The sequence below is a fragment of the Sparus aurata genome, chromosome 2 (genome assembly GCF_900880675.1).
Source record: "Sparus aurata chromosome 2, fSpaAur1.1, whole genome shotgun sequence".
NCBI lineage: Eukaryota > Metazoa > Chordata > Actinopteri > Spariformes > Sparidae > Sparus > Sparus aurata.
Window position 1 is genome coordinate 29,979,301 of NC_044188.1, and position 23,780 is coordinate 30,003,080.

Genomic DNA, 23,780 nt, shown 5'->3' on the forward strand with positions numbered 1-23,780 from the left:
TTGCTTTGTCTGTTATGGCGTCTTTAATAATAATGAGGTCATCCAAAGGACTGTTTGATCTCTGATCTTCTGGAAAAGAGCTGCAGGGCATCTGGTTACAGATTAATTTATTGCCAACTTACTAACAACATGCGGCCTTGAATGATTGCAGAGAACTTTTATGGATGACTTAACAAAAAAGTTCTAGCCATTTTAGAAAGTGAGAAACTATTGTCCCTTTTTAATGCTTACTTACATTTATAAACAGTTTTTCCATGTGTTAATGCTTTACCAACTAGACAGCTTGTTTTTATTTTATCAATTATTCAACAGCTAGTAAGATTTATCACCACCATAATGCAACACAGACGTTTTCTTATCAGTGGCTTGTAAATGATGTTTAAAGCATGAGTACCAAATTAATTTACCACAGATTACACCATTATTTTATACACATTATAACACTCAATAATGGGTGCCTATTTAAATATTGGTATCCCTATTTTTCCTATGTTGTAACACGCAGCATGGTGGTTTTTCCCCAGTCTCACAACTTAGGTTGCTGAGAACCTCCTCAGTGCCATCTGAAAAAAAAAACATGCAGTATTCCTAAATATTTAGCCTGGAAGTCTAGACTTTGTTAATCAAGTGTAATGGTTTGAAATGAAACATTACTACACAGACTGACTAAAGGATTTCTGTACTATTGAACCATCTAAAAGTGCAACAAAAGACATACATTATGGATGGCATACAAAATCAGTGCAGGGAAAAGGAGGTAGCCTGCCTATGATGAGCATGTTGGCCAACCTGTAGAATGATTTGCTTTTACTTGCTGATTCTAATAAGCCAGTGTCGCTGGACTTGTTGATGTTACGCTGGTCATTCACTTTGTGTTCAAAAGTGGTGGATACACAAGGGCTAATTTTTTGTGAGCTTCTAGAGACGAGCTTCTAAGGTTTAGAGTGGGGGGGGGGGGTGGCTGTAGCTCAGCGGGTAGAGCAGGTCGGCTAGTGATCGGAAGGTTGCTGGTTCAAATCCCAGCTCCAGGCTGAGCTGAGCATGTTGAAGTGTCCTTGAGCAAGATACTAAACCCCAAATTGCTCCTGATGTGCGGTTGGCACCTTGCATGGCAGCCTCTGCCATCAGTGAGGGCCCTGTGATGAGCTGGTGTTCCCTGCCCTTGGCTCCAGCAAAAAACCCAGCGACCCCATAAAAGGGATAAAGCGGTTAGAGACGATGGATGGCAAGCTAATGGGGAGAAAGCCAGAGTGGACAATTGTACCATTATATGTTTAGTGAAACTGCTCTTAGTTTTCGGTGCTGCATACTTTAATGTTGGAGAGAATAGAGCTCACAAGAGTTCATGAGTTACCACTCATTTTAAGCATAGCATGTCAATCTTTTTCACCCTGAGCTGCCATAGGATCATCAGTCACAAGTATGTATAAAGAACAGTAGTAGCTACTGTTCTTTTAAAGAGTGCAGTAGCCTAATTTACAGCAACCCAGACTGCATGATGTCCAAGGGGAAAAGGGAGGAGACATTCAAAACTAAGTTAGCACGCAACACTCTACTGAAAGTCATTTTCTTAGGCCTACTGTAAAATACAGCAAAAAGGACACAGTGATTTAAATATGTTTGCAAACCAAATGGCTATTCCAGCTAGACAGCAAATCAGTCCAATGTATTACATTCTGATCTGACAATATATACAGATCATATCTATTTTTCTATCGAACAATAACAGCTTTCCTGCACATGCTGTAGGCTGTTGCTTAGTCTTTGTATATTTTACTGAACATATTAGGTCCTGGGTTAAAATCAGGAGAGACCTTATATGTTGCATTAATATACTTATTGCAATGTGAAAATCAGATGAAAAATAAAAGTCTTTGATGAGTGTGCCCCATTGTGACATCAATTATATTTTGAAGAGGGAGGGTTAACTTTTAAGCACTACAGTATTTTAATATAACAAAATATAATATATTGATGGTAAACATGCCAAATTCTAAAAATCCAGGTAACAGTGACTAATATAGGCTACCTCTTTTGAGAACAGTGGAGAAAATCACTCCTCCCTCAAAAAAAAAACGCTCAATCCTGAGACTTTTTGCATGAGGAGGAGCTGTATAAACTTTGTATAATTGTGTAACCAACACATTCGACCTATTTGGACCTACTTGTTAATTTGGCAAACATTATATATAAAGATGTTTCTTTCTTTGTGTAATTCTATTTGTTCCAGTGACGTAGGTGCTTATTTGCTTAAAGAGTGGAGATCACAAGCGGTCACATAACATATATCGAGAGGTATATAATGCCAGGTGTGATTGATGGGCTCAAAGCTGTCCACTTATGATTAGATCACTGAAGAAGGATTGTTGAACCAAGTGTCTCTGTCAGAACACATCGGTTAGGCTATCATGTTATATTATATTTTATCATATATCTATCTCCACCCCGACTGGAAACCCCCACAAAGCTCATGGTAAATGGACTTGCATTTCTATAGTGCTTTTCCCAGTCAGCTGACCACCCTATAATACTTGTCACATTGAATTGTATCAGCAGCCTTCTAATTACTGGACAACCTACTCTACCTGAGCTCCAGCGACCCAGCTCTACAGCTCAGACCCCTGGATCAAAGTGACTAGGGAGAAATACCATCGTACCCCCCGACACAACTCATGGATGGCATTTGTGAGAAGTTCAGAAGTTTGTGTTAGAATAATGCACTGTGTTATCATGACTTGACTGGTGATCACAACTTATGCTGACTGATTGCAGCTACTGATTGCAATTTTTGATGAAGGTTGGCAATGACCCGAAATTGCTGAACGCGCAACTATAACTAGCTTGAGGAGATCTGTATGACCCTGACTCAATTGTTGATTGAGGCTTAGATATATCAGAAATCTTCTTCTCAGGCGAGTTGTAGTGATTACCGTATTTAATGTCCTCTTACTTCTTACTTAACCTCACTGACTCATAGAGGTGTGGGTGTGATGCTGCAATCGAAGCAGATTCTACGATGTTGAATGGAATTGCATTTCTGTTGCACTTTTCCAGTCTATTGACCGCTGAAATTGCTTTGCAACACTTCACCCATTCACACATTCCCTGATGGCAGAGGCTGCCATGCAAGGTGCCAACGGCTCATCAGGAGCAGCTGGGGATTTGAACCAGTGACCTCCTGACTGCTGGACAACTCTCTCTACAGACTGAATTACAGCTGCCCCATGTTGCTTTTCCAGCTGTTTTTTTAACTTAGTGGGAGGCATGAACTGGACAAGACCTCACACCGTGTGTAAAATCTGCCTCGCCACAATCAATTAACATGTTACCAGTTGAAGATGACATCTGCAGCTATAAAGAATACAGCGAGGAAGCACTGTCAACTTTGCCATCAACTCTGAGAGAGGAGTGTGCAGCAGAGCCGTGTGATGTTGTCATGTTTGAGGCATTAATTAAGTGCCCTTTCTCAGTGCTGCTATGTGCAAATATTTGTGTAGATAACTGCATGCGTGTAATACACTGCGGAATGATTCATGGTTTGTTTTTGTAATTTCTTTGTGCTGAAGTGGGTCTCAGGTATGCTTGTATTGAAACCATGCAGACTGCTGTAGTTTAATTACTAAAAGGACTTTCTGAATTAAAAGGAGAATTTAAATGGTAAGAAGTAGCTCAGTGCAGCAATGTAGAGAACTGAGGATGCCATACATGCAGATGCATCAAGAATCATGCGTGCAAATGACTGACAAGTTAATCATGATCAAATTGTGAGGCCAGTGAAGATTCACTCTCATGCTGACAGACATAGCCTTGCTATTAGAGTGTCACAATCGATTGATGAAGACAGCGAGGTGGCTATGATGATGGCTATTTGAAGAGGACTAAATTGTCACATAAATAAAATAGGAGACTATTACTGGTACTGCAAGTGGAGAAATTTGACAAAATGGCCATAGCCTTTTATTTGCATATTGTAGAGGATAAAAGGTGTCTTCATGGCAAAATCTGCAGGAAGAAATTTTGCCCAGGATTGGAACAGACAACCTCCCGACAGACGGACATTTGCTCTACTTGTTCTACGCATACAATTTGGAAATGTGAAGCAATCTACTTATTCTACACGTGTGTACTCAGCAAGTCCCGGTTCGAGCAGTCAAGCTGTACTTGTGCATGTAAAGGAAAAGTAAACAGTATTTTTGCATGCACTTCAAGGCATTAAGTGCAATATCTTGTTTTACATTAAGGTGTACACTGCTCCAATGATGATGCTGTGGAAGCTTCTTGTTGGCCGCTAACTGCCTATATAGTTCCGTATTTATGACATTTTACATGAAATACATTGAAATTGAGGCTTGACTAGCAGGTGGCAACAGCCAAAAACAACATACTGTATTATGATTATTACTGATGTTGTTGTTGTTGTTATTGTTATCATTGTACCTGATACCCTTGAGATTGAGTTTGTTGGGATCCACAGATAAAGTCCTTCCTTGTGTGTCTCAAAAGGGACTCTGAACTGAACTCACTTCCCCAGAATTCTCCAGTCTTTACACAGGTGCAAAGACTGCTCGTCTTGAGCTTTTATTTGTCAGGGCAACAGACCCCCCTCTGGCTGGGTAGTCAAAACTCTAGCTTCTTCCTCCTCTCCCAATGGGTTGCCTGTCTGCTGAGTTCTCTTTTCCCACTGGGCGGCCTTCGCCCCAGCTCTTCTCCTGGATAACCCTGGGATCAACAGCTGCTGAGAGCTGCCAGCTGCAGGTCCATCAGACCCACAGAACTTGTAAGTATGCACAGACCATGTGCTGTTTGATATTGGGATTACGACGTTCTCCTGCTTGGCTCATCAGATCTGCCAGCACCTTTTTCTACTGAACTGGGCCTAGACAGCAGTCATCTTCGTGACATAGAATCGGAATCAGAATCAGAATCCTTTTATTGTTTTTGCACAAGTGTACAATGGAATTATAGCAGCATCTGAGTATACACACAACATAAATTGGGTAAAAGGTACAAGGCAAATAGTGCAAAGTAACGTATAAAAAATAAATAAATTTGTGTGGTGCAGGTTGGAGTATGGAATGTGTGAGTATAAACGAGTACAGTAAAATAGTCTTTAATTATCGCACATTGTCCTTGGGTGGTGTGTGTGTGTGTGTGTGTGTGTGTGTGTGTGTGTGTGTGTGTTTGTGCGTATATGTCAATGTCAGTGCCCGTTTGTGTTCAGTGCAGTGATGGCTTGTGGAAAGAAGCTGTTACTGAGTCTGTTAGTTCTGGTTCAGGAACAGTGTCTTTTCACAATCCATCACTGCAGTGGCGTGGCTAAGCCCAGGACTGTTAAACATTGGCTGATGTGAGCTATTAGTTAAATTATGCTTTACACAAGCCTTTTTCACACAGGCTCTTTATGCTGGCCTTGTCCGTTTTCACTGAACCAAGCAGCCAGGCATCAAGCCATTCCACGGTGTCATTTCATACAGCATGAAGGTGTTGCGTAACTAAAAGAGGCCTGATTGTACACATGATTAGTGGTCGTGAGAGAAGTTACCGTACATTAGAGGCTGAGGCTGTATAGCTGCGATGACTAGAGATGATACTCTGGAGGAAGGAAGCTGAAACGAAGCTGGCGGTGAACCCTGTTTTGCCAAAATCCTTTAACCACCACGGTCATCCTGGGTGGGCACCAGATTGACTCCCAGACCATTGCAGTACAGCCCAGAGTGAGAGGTGCAGGGACTGTTGGGTGAAATAAATCATCAAGGGATCTCTCCCTGAAATGGGGTTTGGATCTGCCACTGGATAGCTTCAGATGAAGAATAGTGCCCACTGGGGAAGTCTGGCCTTGGTGTACCAGTGGTAATGGTTGGTGAATCAGCAGTAGCAGCCGGTCCATCATCCTTGCTCTTCCTCTAATTTAACCATGTTTGTCCTCTTAGCTGGGGAGTCATTAGGTGTTACAACAACGTTGCGATGTATCGGGAACATTTGACTTTTGCAACAATTTTATTTTGCATTGAAACGACAGCTGGCAACTGCAAAGAAGAGAACAGATTTAAAGTTTGACCACAACAGCATGATTGGTGGGTTGAATTAATAAATGAAATATCTGTTTGGTTTAACTGAAAGAGCTTGTTGCTGCACTGCACAGTGGGCGGCTGTGGCTCAGTGGGTAGAGCGGGTCGTCTAGTGATGAGTAGGTCACCAGTTCGAATCCCGGCTCCCCCTAGTTGCATGTCGAAGTGTCCTTGAGCAAGATACTGAACCCCAAATTGCTCCTGATGAGCAGTTGGCGCCTTGCATGGCAGCCTCCGTCATCAGTGTATGAATGTGTGTGTGAATGGGTGAATGTGGCATGTGTTGTACAGCATTACATACATGTTTACTTCAAGATACAAATTTTCAAAACAGCATAAAATTGCAATGCCTACATACTGATGCTTTAAAAAGTGATGAAAAGTGGACAAAACTGGCCATTTCAAAAAGTGGTGGGATCAGACATGTGCAAGACATCCCCACTGTAAATGACACATAATTCTGGTTACATTTTACTGAGGGGTATGGCCCCTGATAGGCATCTGTATTGGTTTATTGCTGTCCTGATTATGCTTATTCACTGATGCAGTGCTGCGGAGCTTATGTTATTTCTTTGTTATTAATAATCTTATCTTTAAACTGGAACTTCAAAATCAGATAAAAATCAAATAACAAAATCTCCAAACAAGTCAATTATGAATTACTTCATGAATGAGAATAAGTCAAACCCATGTCACTTTTCACCTCGTCACAGCTACCACCCAGCTGGGTGGGTGAATACTGATGGATGCACCTCCACATCGAGCTCTACAGTCTCTGCTGCTCTCGGGCCCCCACACTGGATGTAGCTGACGCCTACAATCCAAACTTTAGCTGTGAAAACAGTCAATATATATCAAACACAAAGTAAGAAAAGCCAGGACTTGTGTCGTTATCATAGAATTTATTGGGATCCATGGTGTAACAGAAAATTATACATTTAACAAACGTTATCTGTAAATGAACGCACAGAGCATTCTTTTCAATGGATCGCCTCGATTAAGTGGCATAAAAAATAAGATCCATGGTAGATTTGAGGAAAGGTGCAGTAAGAAGATATGGTACAGAGAGGTATACTGTAGATTGAGAAATACATACAGAGGAAAGACTGAGAAAAGATCTAAGGCAACAAACACTCCTTGCTTCAGGTTCACATTACTGTGTTTCTTTTTACATGTGACAACACATCAGTGGAGTCTGAGACAGACACAGCATCTTCACATTGTCTGGTCAATTAAAGCATCCATAGCCCCTCCCGCTCTCTGAGTCCTGGGTAAACACAACAATCATCTCATGTTGTACTCTGAAATATGAGAGGACTAGTCATTGTGCCTGTAATGACAGGCGGAGGCAGTCCTCAGTCATTGAGCCTAACCACCGTACAAAGAGCCAAAGGTGAAACTGATGCACAAAGACCTCAAATCACTAAACAATACCGTGTGGCTATAATACAAATTAGACTATTAACATGGCTAAGTAGTGAATGAAGGAAGGCTGAGCCATATGGGAGTTTTTGATCAATATGCGCTGCAGAGGGACTGAAGCTGATTTGCAAAATCTTTATAAATGTTTATATTTAAGGAGTAAAGAATTTCACATTTCCTAATGCATTTCTGGAGCTTCACAGCAAAACAATATTGCAGCACTCAACTGAAGTAGATGGGGTATTTAAAAAAAAAATTAAAAATAACAATAATAAAATGGCTCCATACAGGCCCTTCGTAGTCTAAATCTAAGAAAAAAAATCTAACAACAACAGTAAAGATTTAATCTTAAAAGTGGATGTAAATAGCTTCCCTGGGTATTCAGCAGGGGGGCACTCCTGTTTGTTTGAGGCTTTTCTTGTCTGCGGTCGAATAGACCCCACTCTTCATGTAGCCTTGCACACTGCTTTTAGCTGTTGTGTGATTTTATGTGGATCTCGTGAGTGTGAATGTTTTGTTCAAGCCCTAAGTAAAGGTCATTTTCTGTCACTATGTGATAGATGATAAAGTCTATTAAATCTTGAATCTTCTTTTTAATTCAATGTGGGATTCCTGAGGTTTTTTTTATATACTTTAGGAGAACACTGTCTTGCTGTGAAGCTCCAGAAATGTTTTGAGGACTGTGAAAGTAGATAGTGAGTATATAATTTATTTTCTTTTAAAGCATTTTACGTGCAGTAAATTAAAGACACTTTATTCATTGTTGCAAACACTTTATTCTCCTTAAGGTAGACAATAGGGCTGAACAAGTAAAAAAAATATAAGTAAAATCGCGATGCAGCAAAGTGCGAGTTCACAAGTTCAAGTTCACATTGCAGGAACTGCAATCTTTTGATATAAGGTAGAATGTGCCACAACACACTATCATAATTTAAGCATTGCGGTGCTACAGAGAAACCTCAGTCAACAAATCACATTAACCAGACTCAAGGGAACATGCTTGTTTGGTACAGAACCCAGCAAAAATCACATCATAATATTTTTATTTCTTTTCCAGAGAAAATGAAATGCAAGATTTACCATTCCCACTAAAACTGGGACTCATATCGCAATTGCAGTATCTATCAAGATAACTGCAATATGATTGTTTTTCATATCATTCAGTCCTAGTAAGCAACCTCTGGAACAATTTTTAGAACTCATTTTCTTGCATTCTTGTGTGAAATCAGTTAAAAAATAAGGTTAATGACCTACAGAAGGCAATCAGTTTTAGATCAGACTGCGCTGAATCTCTCCTATCAAAGGCGGATGTTGATGGATCAAAGGTTTTTAAATTAAGTTTTAAACTATTATGTCGGTGCATGGGTCTAATTCCAGTTGTGAGCTCTGCTTGGATTCGCAGTGACCTTAACATAAAAGTTGACAAGTGCATGGCTTCGGCATTTGACAAACATGTAACACATAACTCTGATCTCCACTGTCCAACACTCTGTCTCTCTCTGAGTCCTTTTACAATAACAGAAATCCACAGAAAACCTGAGTATAGAGTTTAATCTTCCACACACATGCAGTGAGTCAGGTCCAGCCACTGACTGCATAGAGCCAGTGATCCACACTGGAAATGATAATAGTATCCAAATATTCACATGACAATTTGAACTCACTATATGACGATCAATCTGTCACCCACACAATGGCTTCAACAGCTGAAAACAGCTGTGGCTTTCAAGGACAATCTTCCTCTGTCTCGTTTACTGTAAATGTGACGATGCTGACAGTTACGATGCACTCAGCCGAGTAGAACTGTTCAGCATCACTACCTCTCATGTCACCTCTCTGTCTGCCTTTCATTAAAGGGTTCATTTTACTGAGCTGTTTGTACGATTGATTTTGCTGGGACAATGGAGTAAGGCTGGATTCAGATCAAATCAGGTGGTGCGGTGAAAACACACGTTCTCCCATTCATTTTCATGAGGCCAGTCCGTTTTGGCTGTGGCTGTGCCGGCCGCAGGGGGGTCTGAAAAAAAGAAAGGAAGGTGGCTGCAGCAAAAAAGTTTAACAGGATTCAACTTTTGGAGAAACACACCCCAGCATTACGTTGCGCTGGCCAATCACATAAACCGGAGATCTGACATGCAGCTTGAATGACTGAATCCGCAGTGGATTGTAATGTAGTGTGTATTCACTCAGTTTGTCATTGTGCACCAGTTTAAAACATATCTGTGGATGCCACAATCACTTTAGGACCTGCATGCTTTACCTGCCTGCTTTACCTCATCTTGGTTGTCTTCTGTTATTTTTAATCCAGCGACGAGGACAAATGATCACTAGTAAGACCAGAGTGCTAGGAGCTTAACAACAACGCAGCTTCACCTTTCTGCAAACTGATCAGTGGGGGTTCCCAGCACATCACACACACGGACCACGGAGAGACACTGACAAGCCTGCAGCGTTTCGCCTCACCACCAATTTAAATGAACCCGGAATGTACCCTAATAGTTTATAATGAAGGTAGCTTAAAGGGAGGTTTCTCTTTGTTAGTAGTTTCAAGTGTACACTAATGTCTGCAGGCTGGTTTGTGTTAATGACGTGAAAGTTAAGTGTAAGTGTTAAGTGTTTGCTGTAAAGAGAGCTTTCAGGTAGTGTATATATATACATATATGATCAAGTCTTTCTTTTAGTGGACTTGTAGGGTTCAGCTAATTCATCCATTTATTTAATGGATGAATTAGATATGCTGATCAGATATTTGTCCTAAAATTGTCCTTTTCAAGTATTTAATATGATTTTCTATGGATCATTTATTGGTTATCAGAAAGTGGCTTTATTAAAATCTTTGTCCTTCGAGAGGAAATAGCTCGGATCTGTCATTCAGTACTTAAGCAAATCCTTTCAGAGGTAATACAGTGGTTTGCATTCTGCCAGCAGAAAGACATAAGTAAAATAAAGCTAGGCTGCCACGCAAAGTCTGTTGGTGGAATCAGGGTTTGAGTTCAAATCTGTGCCATTTGGGGGTCTCTTAAATAACTAACATTGACTAACGTTAGGGTGGAGATAGTGAAATAGGCTTATAATGAATTAAAATATCATATGACAGGTATTTACTGACAGAGAGCGAAGTTGTTCACACTCGGTTACACTATCCGTCCTGTGAGAACTAATGATAAGTGGATAGCTTCGAGCTCGTCAATTCACGCCTGGCATTAAACACGTCTCAACATGCATCTTGTGATCTCCGCTTTATATGCAAATATACACCTACGTCACAAAAACATAGGGATGCTTTTTTTCACACTAAGAAATAAATATATTCATGTATAACATTTGCTGAACAAGTAGGTCCGAATACAGTGCCCTGCAAAAGTATTCTCTCCCCTTGAACTTTTCCACATTCTGTCACGTTTTAACTACAAATGTAAATGTTTTTATTGGGATTTTATGTGATAGACCAACACAAAGTGGTGCATAATTGTGAAGTGGAAGGAAATTGATACATGATTTTATTTTTTTTGTTTTACAAATACAAAACAGAAAAGTGTGTGTGCAAAAGTATTCACCCCCCTGAGTCAATACTTTGTGGAACCACCTTTTGCTGCAATGACAGCTGCAAGTCTTTTGGGGTAAGTCTACCAGCGAGGCACATATAGAGACTGAAATATTTGCCCATTCCTTTTGCAAAATAGCTCAAGTTTAGTCTGATTGGATGGAGAGTGTCTGTGAACAGCAATTTTCAAGTCTTGCCAGAGATTCTCAATTGGATTTAGGTCTGGACTTTGACTGGGCCATTCTAACACATGAATATGCTTTGATTTAAACCATTCCATTGTAGCTCTGGCTGTATGTTTAGGCTCGTTGTCCTGCTGGAAGGTGAAACTCTGCCCCAGTCTCAAGTCTTTCACAGACTCTAACAGGTTTTCTTCCAAGATTGCCCTGCATTTGGCTCCATCCATCTTTCCATCAACTCAGACCAGCTTCCCTTTCCCTGCTAAAGAATGGTGTGTTCAGGGTGATTTTCTGCCACACTGCCGCATTTTGCATTTAGGCCAAAAATGTCAATTTTGGTCTCATCTGACCAGAGCCACTTCCTCCACATGTTTGTTGTGCCCCCCACATGGCTTGTGGAAACTGCATGGTTTGTTTTAACAATGGCTCTCTTTTTGCATCTCTTCCATAAAGGCCCGATTTGTGGAGTGCCTGACTAATAGTTGTCCTGTGCACAAATTCTCCCACCTGAGCTGTGGATCTCTGCAGCTCCTCCAGAGTTATCATGGGCCTCTTGGCTGCTTCTCTGATCAATGCTCTCCTTGCCCGGCCTGTCAGTTTAGGTGGACGGCCATGTCTTGGCAGGTTTGCAATTGTGCCATACTCTTTCCATTTTCAGGTGATGGATTGAACAGTGCTCTGTGAGATGTTTGGGATATTTTTTTATATCCTAATCATGCTTTAAACATCTCCACAAGTTTATCCCTGACCTGTCTGGTGTGTTCCTTGGGCCAAATGATGCTGTTTGTTCACTAATGTTCTCTAGCAAACCTCTGAGGCTTTCACAGAACAGCTGTATTTACACTGATATTACACACAGGTGGACTCCATTTACTAATTAGGTGACTTCTGAAGGCAACTGGTTGCACTGGATTTTATTTAAGGGTATCAGAGTAAAGGAGGGTGGATACTTTTGCACACCACACTTTTCTGTTTTTTATTTGTAAAAAAAAAATTAAAACCATGTATCATTTTCCTTCCACTCTACAATTATGCACCACTTTGTGTTGGTCTATCACATAAAATCCCAATAAAATACATTTACATTTGTGGTTAAAACGTGACAAAATGTGGAAAAGTTCAAGGGGGTGAATACTTTTGCAAGGCACTGTATATAATCTGGTTATTTGGAGATATTTTGCAGAAAGTACGTGTGTGGAAAGGAGAATTTTAAGAAAAATCTGATGGGTACTAAGCTGGCTTCTCATTAAACTTTGCCTGATGACGTGTTGCAGCTGTGAGCATTAGCATGTCATTAGAGCCCTTCATTTTTGATGCCACACAAGTGACCAGCTCCAGAGGGGAATTTATTGGCACTTGGGGCAGCTGTCAGGGGAAAATAATAAATATATGCATTTATTACGTTTCAACTGCTTTAGGATGAGCCTCTATTCTATACACGTTCATACTGGATAACAAAGTTCTCCTTTCTATATCAATTAAACCTTGCATCTCTGAGCCTTTTATGATCTACCACAAATTAAGATTCTGGTTCATATTTTAATCACCAGCTTTTAAGCACTATTCATGTACTAAATTGCTTCAACTACCCAGACCACATAAACACCATACATGAATCCTTTAATTGAGCGGTTTTCCTCTTTAAATAGCTATTCTACAATCTTAACAATCGCCCCTGCACACCAACAATATATACTGTACATCCAAAAATACAGCTTGTGACTATGAGTGACGCATGAATGAAAGCACAGGCCGGGGTGAGAGCTACATACTGCATAAGGATATCATTTGTCGTAACCCGACCGATCTGAATGTGATCATAGCTGCGGCCTATGTATAAACATTGTAAGCTTGTGACGCACACTATAGCGTAAAGAACCGTGAAGTGGAACATGACCTGCATTAGGAGAAAACAGCTACTAAATATTTCAACTTGACACCACGAAATCTATCCACTTTACATGGACACCAAATGTCTCATAACAGGACACTTTTGACTGTTTTCACTCCTCTGATCCACTCCACTCCTCGCGATCACCAGGCTTTTTCTTCATCAGTTGTTTATGTCTTTTGGTTTCAGCGGACTAATTTAATCTTCGGTGCACTTCTCTTCCACTAAAGCACGCTGCATCTGTTCATTTGTAAGAGGCAACTGATTTCCACGAAGCTGTGGGCTTGACTCCAGATTCCTGTCTATCTGCCAATCCATCTGGCCAGCCACTGATGTACATGGGAGGGAAACATTTTATACATTTTCACTTCAAATTTTAGAACAAAAACAATTTTTTTTCCCCAAAGGTTAAAGAACCCTGACAAGTTTGTGTATCTCTTGTTTTCATGTTTCCTGGTCTCTGTTCATCTTTTCACGCACACTTCTAACCAGTAACTGGACGTATCACAGGCACATGGAGGTATTAGCAGGGTTACCAGGAGGAAAGGACCTGAATAAAGATTAACAATCCTATACATAAAAGCCTCAGGTGACATAATAAATCAGTCTTTTCTATGCGTTAGCATCCTTAATCTATTCATAGTTTAAACAACAGACAGTTATGATAACTCACACACATCCTGTTGGGGTGTTGTCTTCTCATGTTACAGTCAACAAGAGTCACCTGGGTTGGGCTGGGACTCTGAGCACTGTGGCGCTGGCTCACACATCAGATAGGTGGAGGGAGTATGGGATGGCATGTTCATATGGATAACATCCCTCCAACACTGCAGCCTGTCTGACCTTGAGTCAGCTCTGCAGGACACAAAGTCTTCTCTCGCCTCCTTCCACACAGGACATGACACAGGAGGGGAAACATAAGCAGAGCAGGGAGCGCCAATCAGGTCAAGTGATCCGATTGGTCAGTGATGTCATCCAAGTCATCTTCTTCCGCTCTCATTGGCTCAATGGCTCCCGAGGAGTGTTGCGACTGGCTGGAGCAGGACAGGTGGGAGGAGTGGCTCTGCGTGTCGTCCTCGTCCTCCACCACCATGGCACTCCTCCCCTGCTGCTGACCCTTCCTCTGTGCCTCCTTGTCCCTCCCTTCCTCCCCCTTCCTCCCCCTCCTCCCCCCGACCTTCCTCTGCTGCTCTAGTGTCCACATGCTCTCGTCCTCGTCCTCAATCCCTTGCACCTCCCGATCGAAGTCGAGCAGCTCCTCCATCATCTCCTCTATCTCTATCTCTCCGTCCAGCTCCTCCTCCACCTCTGACCTGAGCTCGCCCATGCTCTCAGTCCGGTTGGTGTCATCCGTCTCCTCCTCCTCCCCGAGCACTCTCAGCCTCTCGGGGACATCGCTAGCCTGGCTCTCTCCGAACTCCAGGATGGTGGGCAGGTTTCCCTGCTTGGGACAGCGCTTCCTCAGGCTGACCAGAAAGGGCTGCGGCAGGGAGAAGATGTCCACGTTATTGCCCAGGTCAATCCATGTCACGCTGGGAAAGCTGCCTGGATCCTAGGGTAAAAAATATCAACATACAGCTATCAAAACATTGTCATCAACTAAGTTTAAGGAAATTACTCTAGGCAAATGAGATCACTGTAATTGTCCACATCTATCAGCCTATACACACACTTTTAATGCAGAAGGAGGTTTTTCTCATTCCCAACAAGTAGAGCTAAAATCCTGTTTCTGCCTGCTTCTACCAAATTCAGGTGAATGTTTCAGCCACTGGTTCGGATGGCTGCTATATGCTGGTTTCATTACAGCTCAGACTGTATTTAAATAACAAGAAAATACAGAACTCCTCCAAGCAAATTCACTGTCACTGTGGTCTAGGGGTCCTTGCATTTCCCACCCTTCTCCCCCCTGTCTTCCTGCTCTCTTTCTACTTTCAAGTCTAAAATGAATAAAGAAAAATACAAAAAATACTCAAGAAAGGTCAGTAAATGTTTTCCTAGAAAATATGTAGATTTAAAAAAGAAAAAAGAAAAAAAAGTTTTCTTAAATTGTGGCTAGCATTGTTCTCTGCTTCAGTGCTATTTTTGTAATACCGCTGGGTGGTGCCAAAGACGATGCTTTTTAATATCTTATATTTTTTTGTGGATTGTTTCCACTGCAGGAACTTTACCAAGGAACCAAGAAAATTTTGTGAAACTCAGAAACTTAACCTGCATTTTGACTAGAGAATGCAGAGCTACAAGCATTTCCGTCTGCATTAAGTCTAGTCCCACGTGCCAAAAAATGCTGCCCATTCTCATCCGAAAAATAACCATGACTGTGAAAGCAGCAGAGGTCAGCAACAGAAGGTCAGGTCAAACAAGCACAGGACATTCCCCCAGGAGACCGCTGTTTGTGTCGAGTGTGAGACCAGAAGTCAACAGTTGGTTATTTCAACTCACTGGCGCAGTTAAATTATGTCACGCACAAAAAATAACTGGATTTAGGTTCATAGGTGTGTTTGTAACTGAAGTTATTAAGTAATGTAGTTATTTAAAGCCAAATGATGATGTTTTCCTAAACCTAACAAAGTAGTTTTAGTGCCTAGACCTAACCAAATATGGGGCAGCTGTAGCTCAGGAGGTAGAACTGGCCGTCTAGTAATTGTTAGGCCACTGGTTCCCAGCTCCCCCAGCTGCATTTCTAAGTGTCCTTGAGTAAGATTCTGAACCCCAAATTGCTCGTGATGAGCAGTCGGCACCTTGCACGGCAGCCTCTGCCATCAGTGTATGAATGTATGTATGAATGGGTGATTCTGACAAGTGGTGTAAAGTGCTTTGAGCGGTCAGTAGAGTGGAAAAGTGCTATAGAAATGCATGTCCAAGTGATTTTAGTGACTAGACCTAACCAAATAATTTTAGTGCCTAAACCTAAATTTCTCGGTTACCAAACTATATATTTCACTTATGGTGGGCTCTTCCTGGGCTTAACAGGTTAACTAGGAAGCTTAAGTTCCCTCGCAACCCAACTACACAGTTTTATTGCCTAAACCTAACCAAACCGCAAGCATACAACCAAAGTCGCTGGTATGCTGCAAGGGTCATTTTACTTTCGGAGCGTGATATAAGTGGTTTTGGGAGTGACTGGCAATTAACCTATTCAGACGTTTAGGTTTGAGGATGAGTTGCAAAACGTTTTTTCGACAGAACTGTAGCTACTGGGGTGAAGCTTGCAATGGTGATCATCTGTGTTGTGTTTCGTCGAGGGTGAGAACATCACTGTCATTTTTAATCCATAATCAGACTGATTAGCTAAATTTCCATGGTTCCTCAAATGTGGTCCAAACACACATTGAGAGTGATGTGTAGTTGCTATTTCGGTTCCTGAGATTACTTCCTGTTGGCCCTTTGTACCAGGAACCATTTTAACATCACCAACATCAGCACTACCCTGGGGTCTTCTCTTTGGACAAATTTGAATTTTCTGGTACTTTATATGTTGATAAAAACGCTAAGGTTTATACCAAAGACAGGTGGTGACAAGAGTTAAAGCCATGCTTGTCCTTCAGTCAGGACAAATATAGAAGAGAGACAAATGACAACATTTGTGGCAACAGAAAGCAATTTACTTTAAACAACAGGAATTATACTAAGATACTATATTGTAATTATAAAAAAATTAATGAAAACTTAAATAAACTTAAACTTTAAAGTAACATCCTTACTTTCAGGGCATCAGTCAGCTCCTTCAGAATAATTCTGGTCAGCCTGTTTCCATTTAGCGCCAGGGTCTCCAGGTGTGGCAGCGAGGCCAGCGTGGGCAGCAGCAGGAGAAACGCCTCGTCCGTCAGCTCGGTGAAGCCCAGCTCCAAGCTGACCACGGTGGATGCATGACGCTGTAAGTGTGCACACAGACGCTCCATGTCCCGAGCCGTCAGAGGGATGCCGGACAGATCCAGCGCCCCGCTGGACAGAGGGGCCGACAGCACTGCCTTTAAACTGGAGATGAACACATGAGCAAATATTAGATCCAATCAGTTTTTTAGGGCCAGCAGCAAGATTGTTGGTTTGTAGCTCATATATTGTGCATGTAGTTATTCATAGTCATTTTTTTCTCACATTTTAAAACATTAGCCACCTCCACTAATCACATAAGACTTGCAACGTTACACTCTTTAGAGGCAACAAGACAACACGGTAATGTTTCCAATCCCATGGTTGCGTTCTGTTGGTTGTATTTCATGCGCTGTGAAGAAAACCAGCATCCAGTGCATTAAACAATAGGTAGCTGACTATAATGGACTTTCTTTGAAAGTTTGCAGATGTTCTATATGTGACACCTTGACTAATCACATAGCTCTGGGTGCCAACATCCTGAATACAATCCACAATAAATGCAGTTTTTTGGACAGTAAACCTCGGTGCTAACACTAGGAATCAACTTCAAGCCAAAATCCAAAAGCAACGGCAGTCGCATCTGCGCTGAACTCTACTGTGGAGTTGGACAAAAAGTCCACCCTGCATGAGGAAAGCATTGTACCATGGCAGATGATGGAATATACATAACCACAACTCTTTTTTTTGGGGGGGGGGGGGCTTTTTATGGCTTTATTGATAGTACAGCTGAAGATATGACAGGAAACAGGGAGAGAGAGAGGGGGAGTGACACGCAGCAAAGGGACTCAGACCAGGAGTCGAACCCGGGTCCGCTGCAGAGCCTCATTACATGGGACGCACGCTCTACCAACTGAGCTGAAAAGCACCCCATAAACACCACTCTTGACAACAAAAACTGCAGCTGAACACACACACGCACACATGCGGGCATGGGCACTGGAGGGATTTAGGGCTAAAGAAAACAAAGTTTAATGGGATGAAAAATGACTGCCGAGTAACAAAACACTTTAAGCTATAACCTCCAAGCACATGGTCCAAGCTAAAAATAAACCCAGTGGGGCGCCTGGATTTGGCGGAGAATTTAGTGAACCGACATGAAGGTCTGGCCAGGGATCTGGTAGACAAAGAAAAACTGAGATCAGATGTTCAATCCTTTGAACTTACAAATGAAAACATAGAAGTACACACTGGACATCAGGTCAAACGTCAATTATCACCCTCTAGTACCACACGTGACTGTGAGGTTTGGAAACACACACAAAGGAGGATAATTTAATTTAAGATTAACCAGATGGCAGTAAACCTGCTCCTAAAGTTGGCCGTTCACTTGGAATAAGTGACAGTGACAGTACATACTGCGGGATCCAACTATTGTCCTCAGTTAACAGCTGAATACCATATTCATCTATTCACATACCAGAGAGACTTCAGAGAAATCTAGGCCTTAGTAGCCAAAAGCAAAGCACTGAACGTGGGTCTTATTTAGCCTTCCAAAAATGTATCTACTCACTCTCCCAAGGGGTTTCAAAGAGTGAGCTGTCACTGCAATACATTTTTAGCTTGATTTTTTAGGGGGAAAACCGGCAACTGGCTGTCAATCTACCAACTTACCAACATCATTTGGGACTGGGAAACAGATATAAATTATGTCTTTAAGCCACATAGTGGCATTGGCCCACCACTTTGTTCCTAAAATATGTCACCAACCACTGGATGGCCTAATGGACATTACACTTTGTTCAGCAATTCATGGTCCCCAGAGTATGACTCCTAATAACGCTGGTGATCACTGACTTCTCCTCATCAAGGTAAATTGTTAAATTGACCAATACTTTGGATCTTGACTGCAAAACTTAGGACTTTCCCAGCAACCTCAGCTTTTCTAGTGCTAACTAACTAGTGTTAGCACATTTACACACTAACTAGCTTGTCACTTTGTTAACCTACCAAGAGTGCAGCAATATAAAAAGTGGATAGACCTAAGCCAATTGTTCTACTTTGATTAACCACTTCCCTAATATCGATCTCTGCCATTAAGTAACCCCTGTTCACTGACCAGCTCTGGGGGCTATGCATGCATTTACACGTGTGCTTTCCAGTGCGTGAACTCAATGGTCGGCGCCCACACAGCTGTTGCACGAGGAAACCAGGGAGGAGGGAAGGAAGGAGTTAGGGAAGAGGGCAGGAGAGGGGCAATCTTCCAGCTGGATCTTGATTCAATCAACAATAGATATCTGTTCGACACGGCATGAAAATCGGGAGGGACGTCAGGCTGCGTTTCAAGGTAAAACAACAAACATGAGAGCACATTTGCCAACATTAAACAACAGCTAACGTTAGCATCCAACCATTTCCAAGCTAACATTAGTGTTTGATAGTGTTACACGATACAAACGGAAAGGTGTACACTGATTGTAAAATAGCAACGCGTATGCTTGTGGGTTAAATTTTGAGTGTGAAGAAAGTTTGTGTAAACTTGTGTATTAGTGATCCTGTTAAGAGTATATTAATTGTAAATATTAACCTGTAGCTAGTGGGAGCAGTCAGTAGGAGTAGGGGCGTCGCCTGTGGGGGACTTTTCCTGGTTAGAGGGTTCAACACCCACATGTTTTCTGCCGTTTTTCCGCAGTTTTGCAAAAACGCCTCACTACAGCCGCTCAGTTTCTCTGGCCACTCTGTGTCTGCGCTTGCTGCGGCTGCCTCTCCTCTCCCCTCCCCTCCTCTCCTCTCCCCTCCCCTCCCCTCCTCTCCTCTCCTCTCCCACTGATGTCCCACTGACACCATCCAGCCCAGCAGCACTGCAGGGACTCCTGCTCAGCCTGTTACTGTACATCATCTCTAACTGTTTTAATATTGTTTTTAATAATTGTTTTTGTTAATAGTGAATAATAATCTGTAAATACTAATTGTTAAGACCTAATAATAAAACATTCAATCCCTTGTTGTTCCTGAAAAGTAGCACTTGATGCCGTTTGCTGTTATACATCATACTTAAGCTGTAAATACTCAATGGAATAGACAACGTGTAACAATACAACAATATTTTATTTCATGAATTATATAAAATGAACAATTATGAACAAATAATATAAATATATATACAAATTGCCTGACTTCCATCCAGCCGGTGGAATGTTTCGCCCTGTGAACTAATGTTGTTCTGACCTCGGACAGTGATGAAGCTCTCTGTTTGCTCCCTAAAACACAATGAAATGTAAAAGATGTTTGCGTTATGTCAACAGACAAAAGAGTTCTAATACAGCAAAAAATACATATATAATCATCATAAGGATAATCAGAAACTTAGCTCTTTATTCAAACGTTTAACTTTACGCGGATCACAGCCTGATCTAAATCTGTTCATCTTGGTCCATTTGTGTATATGAAGTGAAACGAGTCTAACATCTCCACAGTCACAATACGATATAAGATATAAGTCAACCTCTGAACGTCTAATGTTTGAAAGTAAAAGGCATTTGAGCATTACCAACCTATTTTAACTGATATTTAAGGTTTTAAGGTCCCTTGAAGTTGAACATATCTGGCGATTGACACTCAAATGACTAAAAACTGAGTATAGACCCAATACTTACATTTAAATGAGAGATCTGCGCCATAATTTATTTATTTATTTATTCTCTTTGGGCGTGCAATGAATCTTGGGCAATTTATAGCTGCGAAGGATAGTAGCGGTGTTTCCTCCAGAAACAGGCAGAAGAAGGAGGCATTTATGGGGAGCATTTGGAGCACACTTTGAATTTGGACAGGCTTCGCGCGGCGTAGTGACGTAATTGCACTTCAAATAAGCACTCCGAAGGGTGGTGCCCCTGAATTCGGACACAGCCATAATATACGTAGACGCCTCATGATGTGCTGGAACGTAACCCAGTGTCGCCGCCATCTTGGTTGGGTCTCCTCACACTAGGCTAGCACCAGAGTCAATCGGAATCAACGGAGAGCGAGCAACTATGCCCGTAAATTTTTTAGATAATTTTTGTGACAGCGCCCTGTATCATAACTAAATCTCTGCCGTTTGTAACCATGTGAAAATCCGGTAAAAATACGGGGAGTTATGATTATTGTAGTTCGCATAGACATATACAGTATACATAGACGCCTCACTGAGCGGGGTTGGCCTGCGGGTGCAATACGTCGCCGGTAAAAAAAAGTGCAGTTGCAGTAGGCTTCTATTATAAAAATGCACCATATATATAGTTTATTATGATGTTTATTATGATTATTATTATTATTATTATCATGATTATTATTATTATTATTACTATTTTTCTGCATCTATCTATAACACAACGAATCTCTGTCTGTCTGTGTGTGTGTGTGTGTGTGTGTGTGTGTGTGTGTGTGTGTGTGTGTGTTCCTCAAATATCTCTGCGGATCAGGATCAGACTGACCTGAGACTTTCAACATGGCTGCTGCGTGATTCAGTGGTGTGCAATAAGCATTTGCTTGGACTGCAATGATAGCGTGAATAAATTATTTCATAAATGCTTTACAAATTCTGCAAGCATTGTCCACCAGAGCCAACCACTGCACACAGTGGCCACGTGCGCACCAGAGCCAATCACTGCAGAGTTCAAGCCCACGACATACCTTAAAAAAAAAAAGTGGCTAGTAGCGCTAGCTACACGGCCCACCGTCCGAGTCCACGGAGCGGACGCACTGGCACATCCAAAACCGGATTTAGGGTAATGTCCAACACGCCTTTTCGCGAACATTGCCGTTACGTTTGCTTTGTGTCTGGTGCAGGAAGAAACAGTAAAAATGTGCTTTTGTCACAAGCGGATTTATATCTGCAGCGGCGCGAGCTGGACCGGGATTTTGCCAGCGGTTCGGTCCCATTCTGTTCTGTTCATCTAAACTGACTGTTGTGGATTATAATGAGATTAAACAAGTCCAGACTGAGTCTGTTCGGGTCTGAGGAGATCCGGAGACGCACGGTCAACAAAGTGGGATCGGAGTCTGTGGATGTTCGTGTGTAGCTAGCCGCTAGCCGCTAACCGACCCACACGGCCTAACGTTACCTACCGAGTTGACGGAGCGGGCGCACCGGCACGGATTTAGGGTAAATAATGTCCAACACGCTTTTTCGCGAACATTGCCGTTACGTTTGCTTTATGTCTGGTGCAGGAAGAAACAGTAAAAATGTGCTTTTGTCATGAAAGTCAAGCAGCAAGTTTGGTTGTTGAGGAACAGGAAGATGTGGGAGGGACATCGGCGGATGATTGACAGCAGCAGTGATGTGTTGGAGACAGCGACAGAGATAGCGAGTTTTGAGAGTTGAGAGATTTGTGACATATAGCGTGTTTGGAGTGTATAGTTAGTGTGTTGTGTAGTGTGTTTAGTGAGTAGTGGAGTCGTGTTGTGAGGCAAACCAAGGAGGAGACAGCTGAATGTGGAACAGGCAGGAATGAGCTGAGCCCTGAGCCTGAGGCATTGCCTGCATTTAAATGTAAATAGTTACACATAGCTTTGTAAATTTCAAAAACTTCTGCACCAATTTAGCAAACAACAATTTATATTTGCATTATAACTAATGCAATTGGTCCATTAAACATATTTGTGGTTTTCACAGTAAAAAAACTAACTTTTTCTACTCTGATTTTATGTTATTTTGTGATTTTAGGTCCATAGTGTTAATATAGTACCTTAAAATGAAAAAATAACTGTACAGTCACACATGTGAGGTTGTGCTAAAAATAATTACACCAAGTAAGGCAAGGTAAATAGTTTTTAAGGTGACATATAATGGTATAATCAAAAGTAGTCAAAAACAGCCAATTATATCCCTGACGTCCCACCTTCAAACACAGCCTCATTTGGCCATCCATGAAAAAGCTACTTAACCTCCCACTTTTCTATAGAAGTACATGCTTCCTACGGGCAATGCACTAGTAGTCTTAAATTTGAATGGGAGCAGCTGTAACGCCGCAATTTCTCAGCGGGGCTCAATAAAGTATTTCTGATTCTGATTCATATATTATGCAGTCAGTTGTCCATATTTAAAGTAAAATTAAATGAACCAAGACAGATGTCACATTTACATGTCAGGGTGTGGTTATTATAGACACAGATTCAATATTTAAGTGTCATTTATCATCACAGTAACCGCGTTACATAACCAACCCCCCCCCCATAAAAAAAAAAAACCCAAGCTTGCTACACCCCTGAGTAAGAGGGAGAAGCCCTTTTTGTTTGCCTGCCTCATTTATTGGTAAGGAGATTAGGTTAGTTATTAGTCATTTATTTAAAGTTGTGTTTTAATTTGAAAGGGAAGTTTATGGCTGCCAAGACACTGTTTGTTGTTTCGGGCACTTCTCACATCTGAATTCAATAAACGGCTACACAGAACCTTGATTCTAACTGTGCTGCTGACTTCACTTGGGAGTAGGATGAGTGGGGAGTCACAGCTTGCTATGTCGTAACAATAACCAGCAGATATGTACTTTTGAGAAGCTGGCACGACAGAAGTTTGTAATTTTTCATTTTATATTTGTATTTTCTTCAACACTGTGCAGCTCCACTCTTCAGCCTTCGCATGACCGATGATATGTTAAAAGTCTGGATCACTCTCATCTGGGTTCTTTCCTTTTCACAGCACTTTCATGACCCTCGTTCTCTGACGGGCTTTGAAGAGGTCGCTGATAAAAAACATGGTCCGATCTCAAGGGAAAATCAACATGTAGGTGCACTTTCTTTTCTAGTTCCATCTCAAGATCAAATGAACAAAACACTGCCAGACATTCCAACAGCACCTTTTGATCAGGGCAGTGAACATGGATCCAGAT

General features: G+C 41.7%; 1 protein-coding gene and 1 long non-coding RNA gene across 2 annotated transcripts in view; one reads left to right on the plus strand and one right to left on the minus strand.

Annotated features, from left to right (window-relative positions):
* Nucleotides 1-12,264: 12,264 nt before the first annotated feature.
* Nucleotides 12,265-23,780, minus strand: part of lrrc75a (leucine rich repeat containing 75A) — a 141,425-nt gene continuing 129,909 nt past the window's right edge. The window contains exons 4-5 of the mRNA XM_030399128.1: nucleotides 16,806-17,079; nucleotides 12,265-14,656 (exon numbers count right to left, since the gene is read on the minus strand). Coding sequence (XP_030254988.1) covers nucleotides 14,045-14,656; nucleotides 16,806-17,079 — 886 coding nt within the window. The 3' untranslated portion in view covers nucleotides 12,265-14,044. The remainder of the gene's footprint in view (nucleotides 14,657-16,805; nucleotides 17,080-23,780) is intronic.
* The window catches only part of LOC115570549 (uncharacterized), a 3,344-nt gene continuing 1,193 nt past the window's right edge, over nucleotides 21,630-23,780 (plus strand). Inside the window, exons 1-2 of the long non-coding RNA XR_003981777.1 lie at nucleotides 21,630-21,680; nucleotides 23,591-23,674. This is a non-coding gene — a long non-coding RNA (uncharacterized LOC115570549). The remainder of the gene's footprint in view (nucleotides 21,681-23,590; nucleotides 23,675-23,780) is intronic.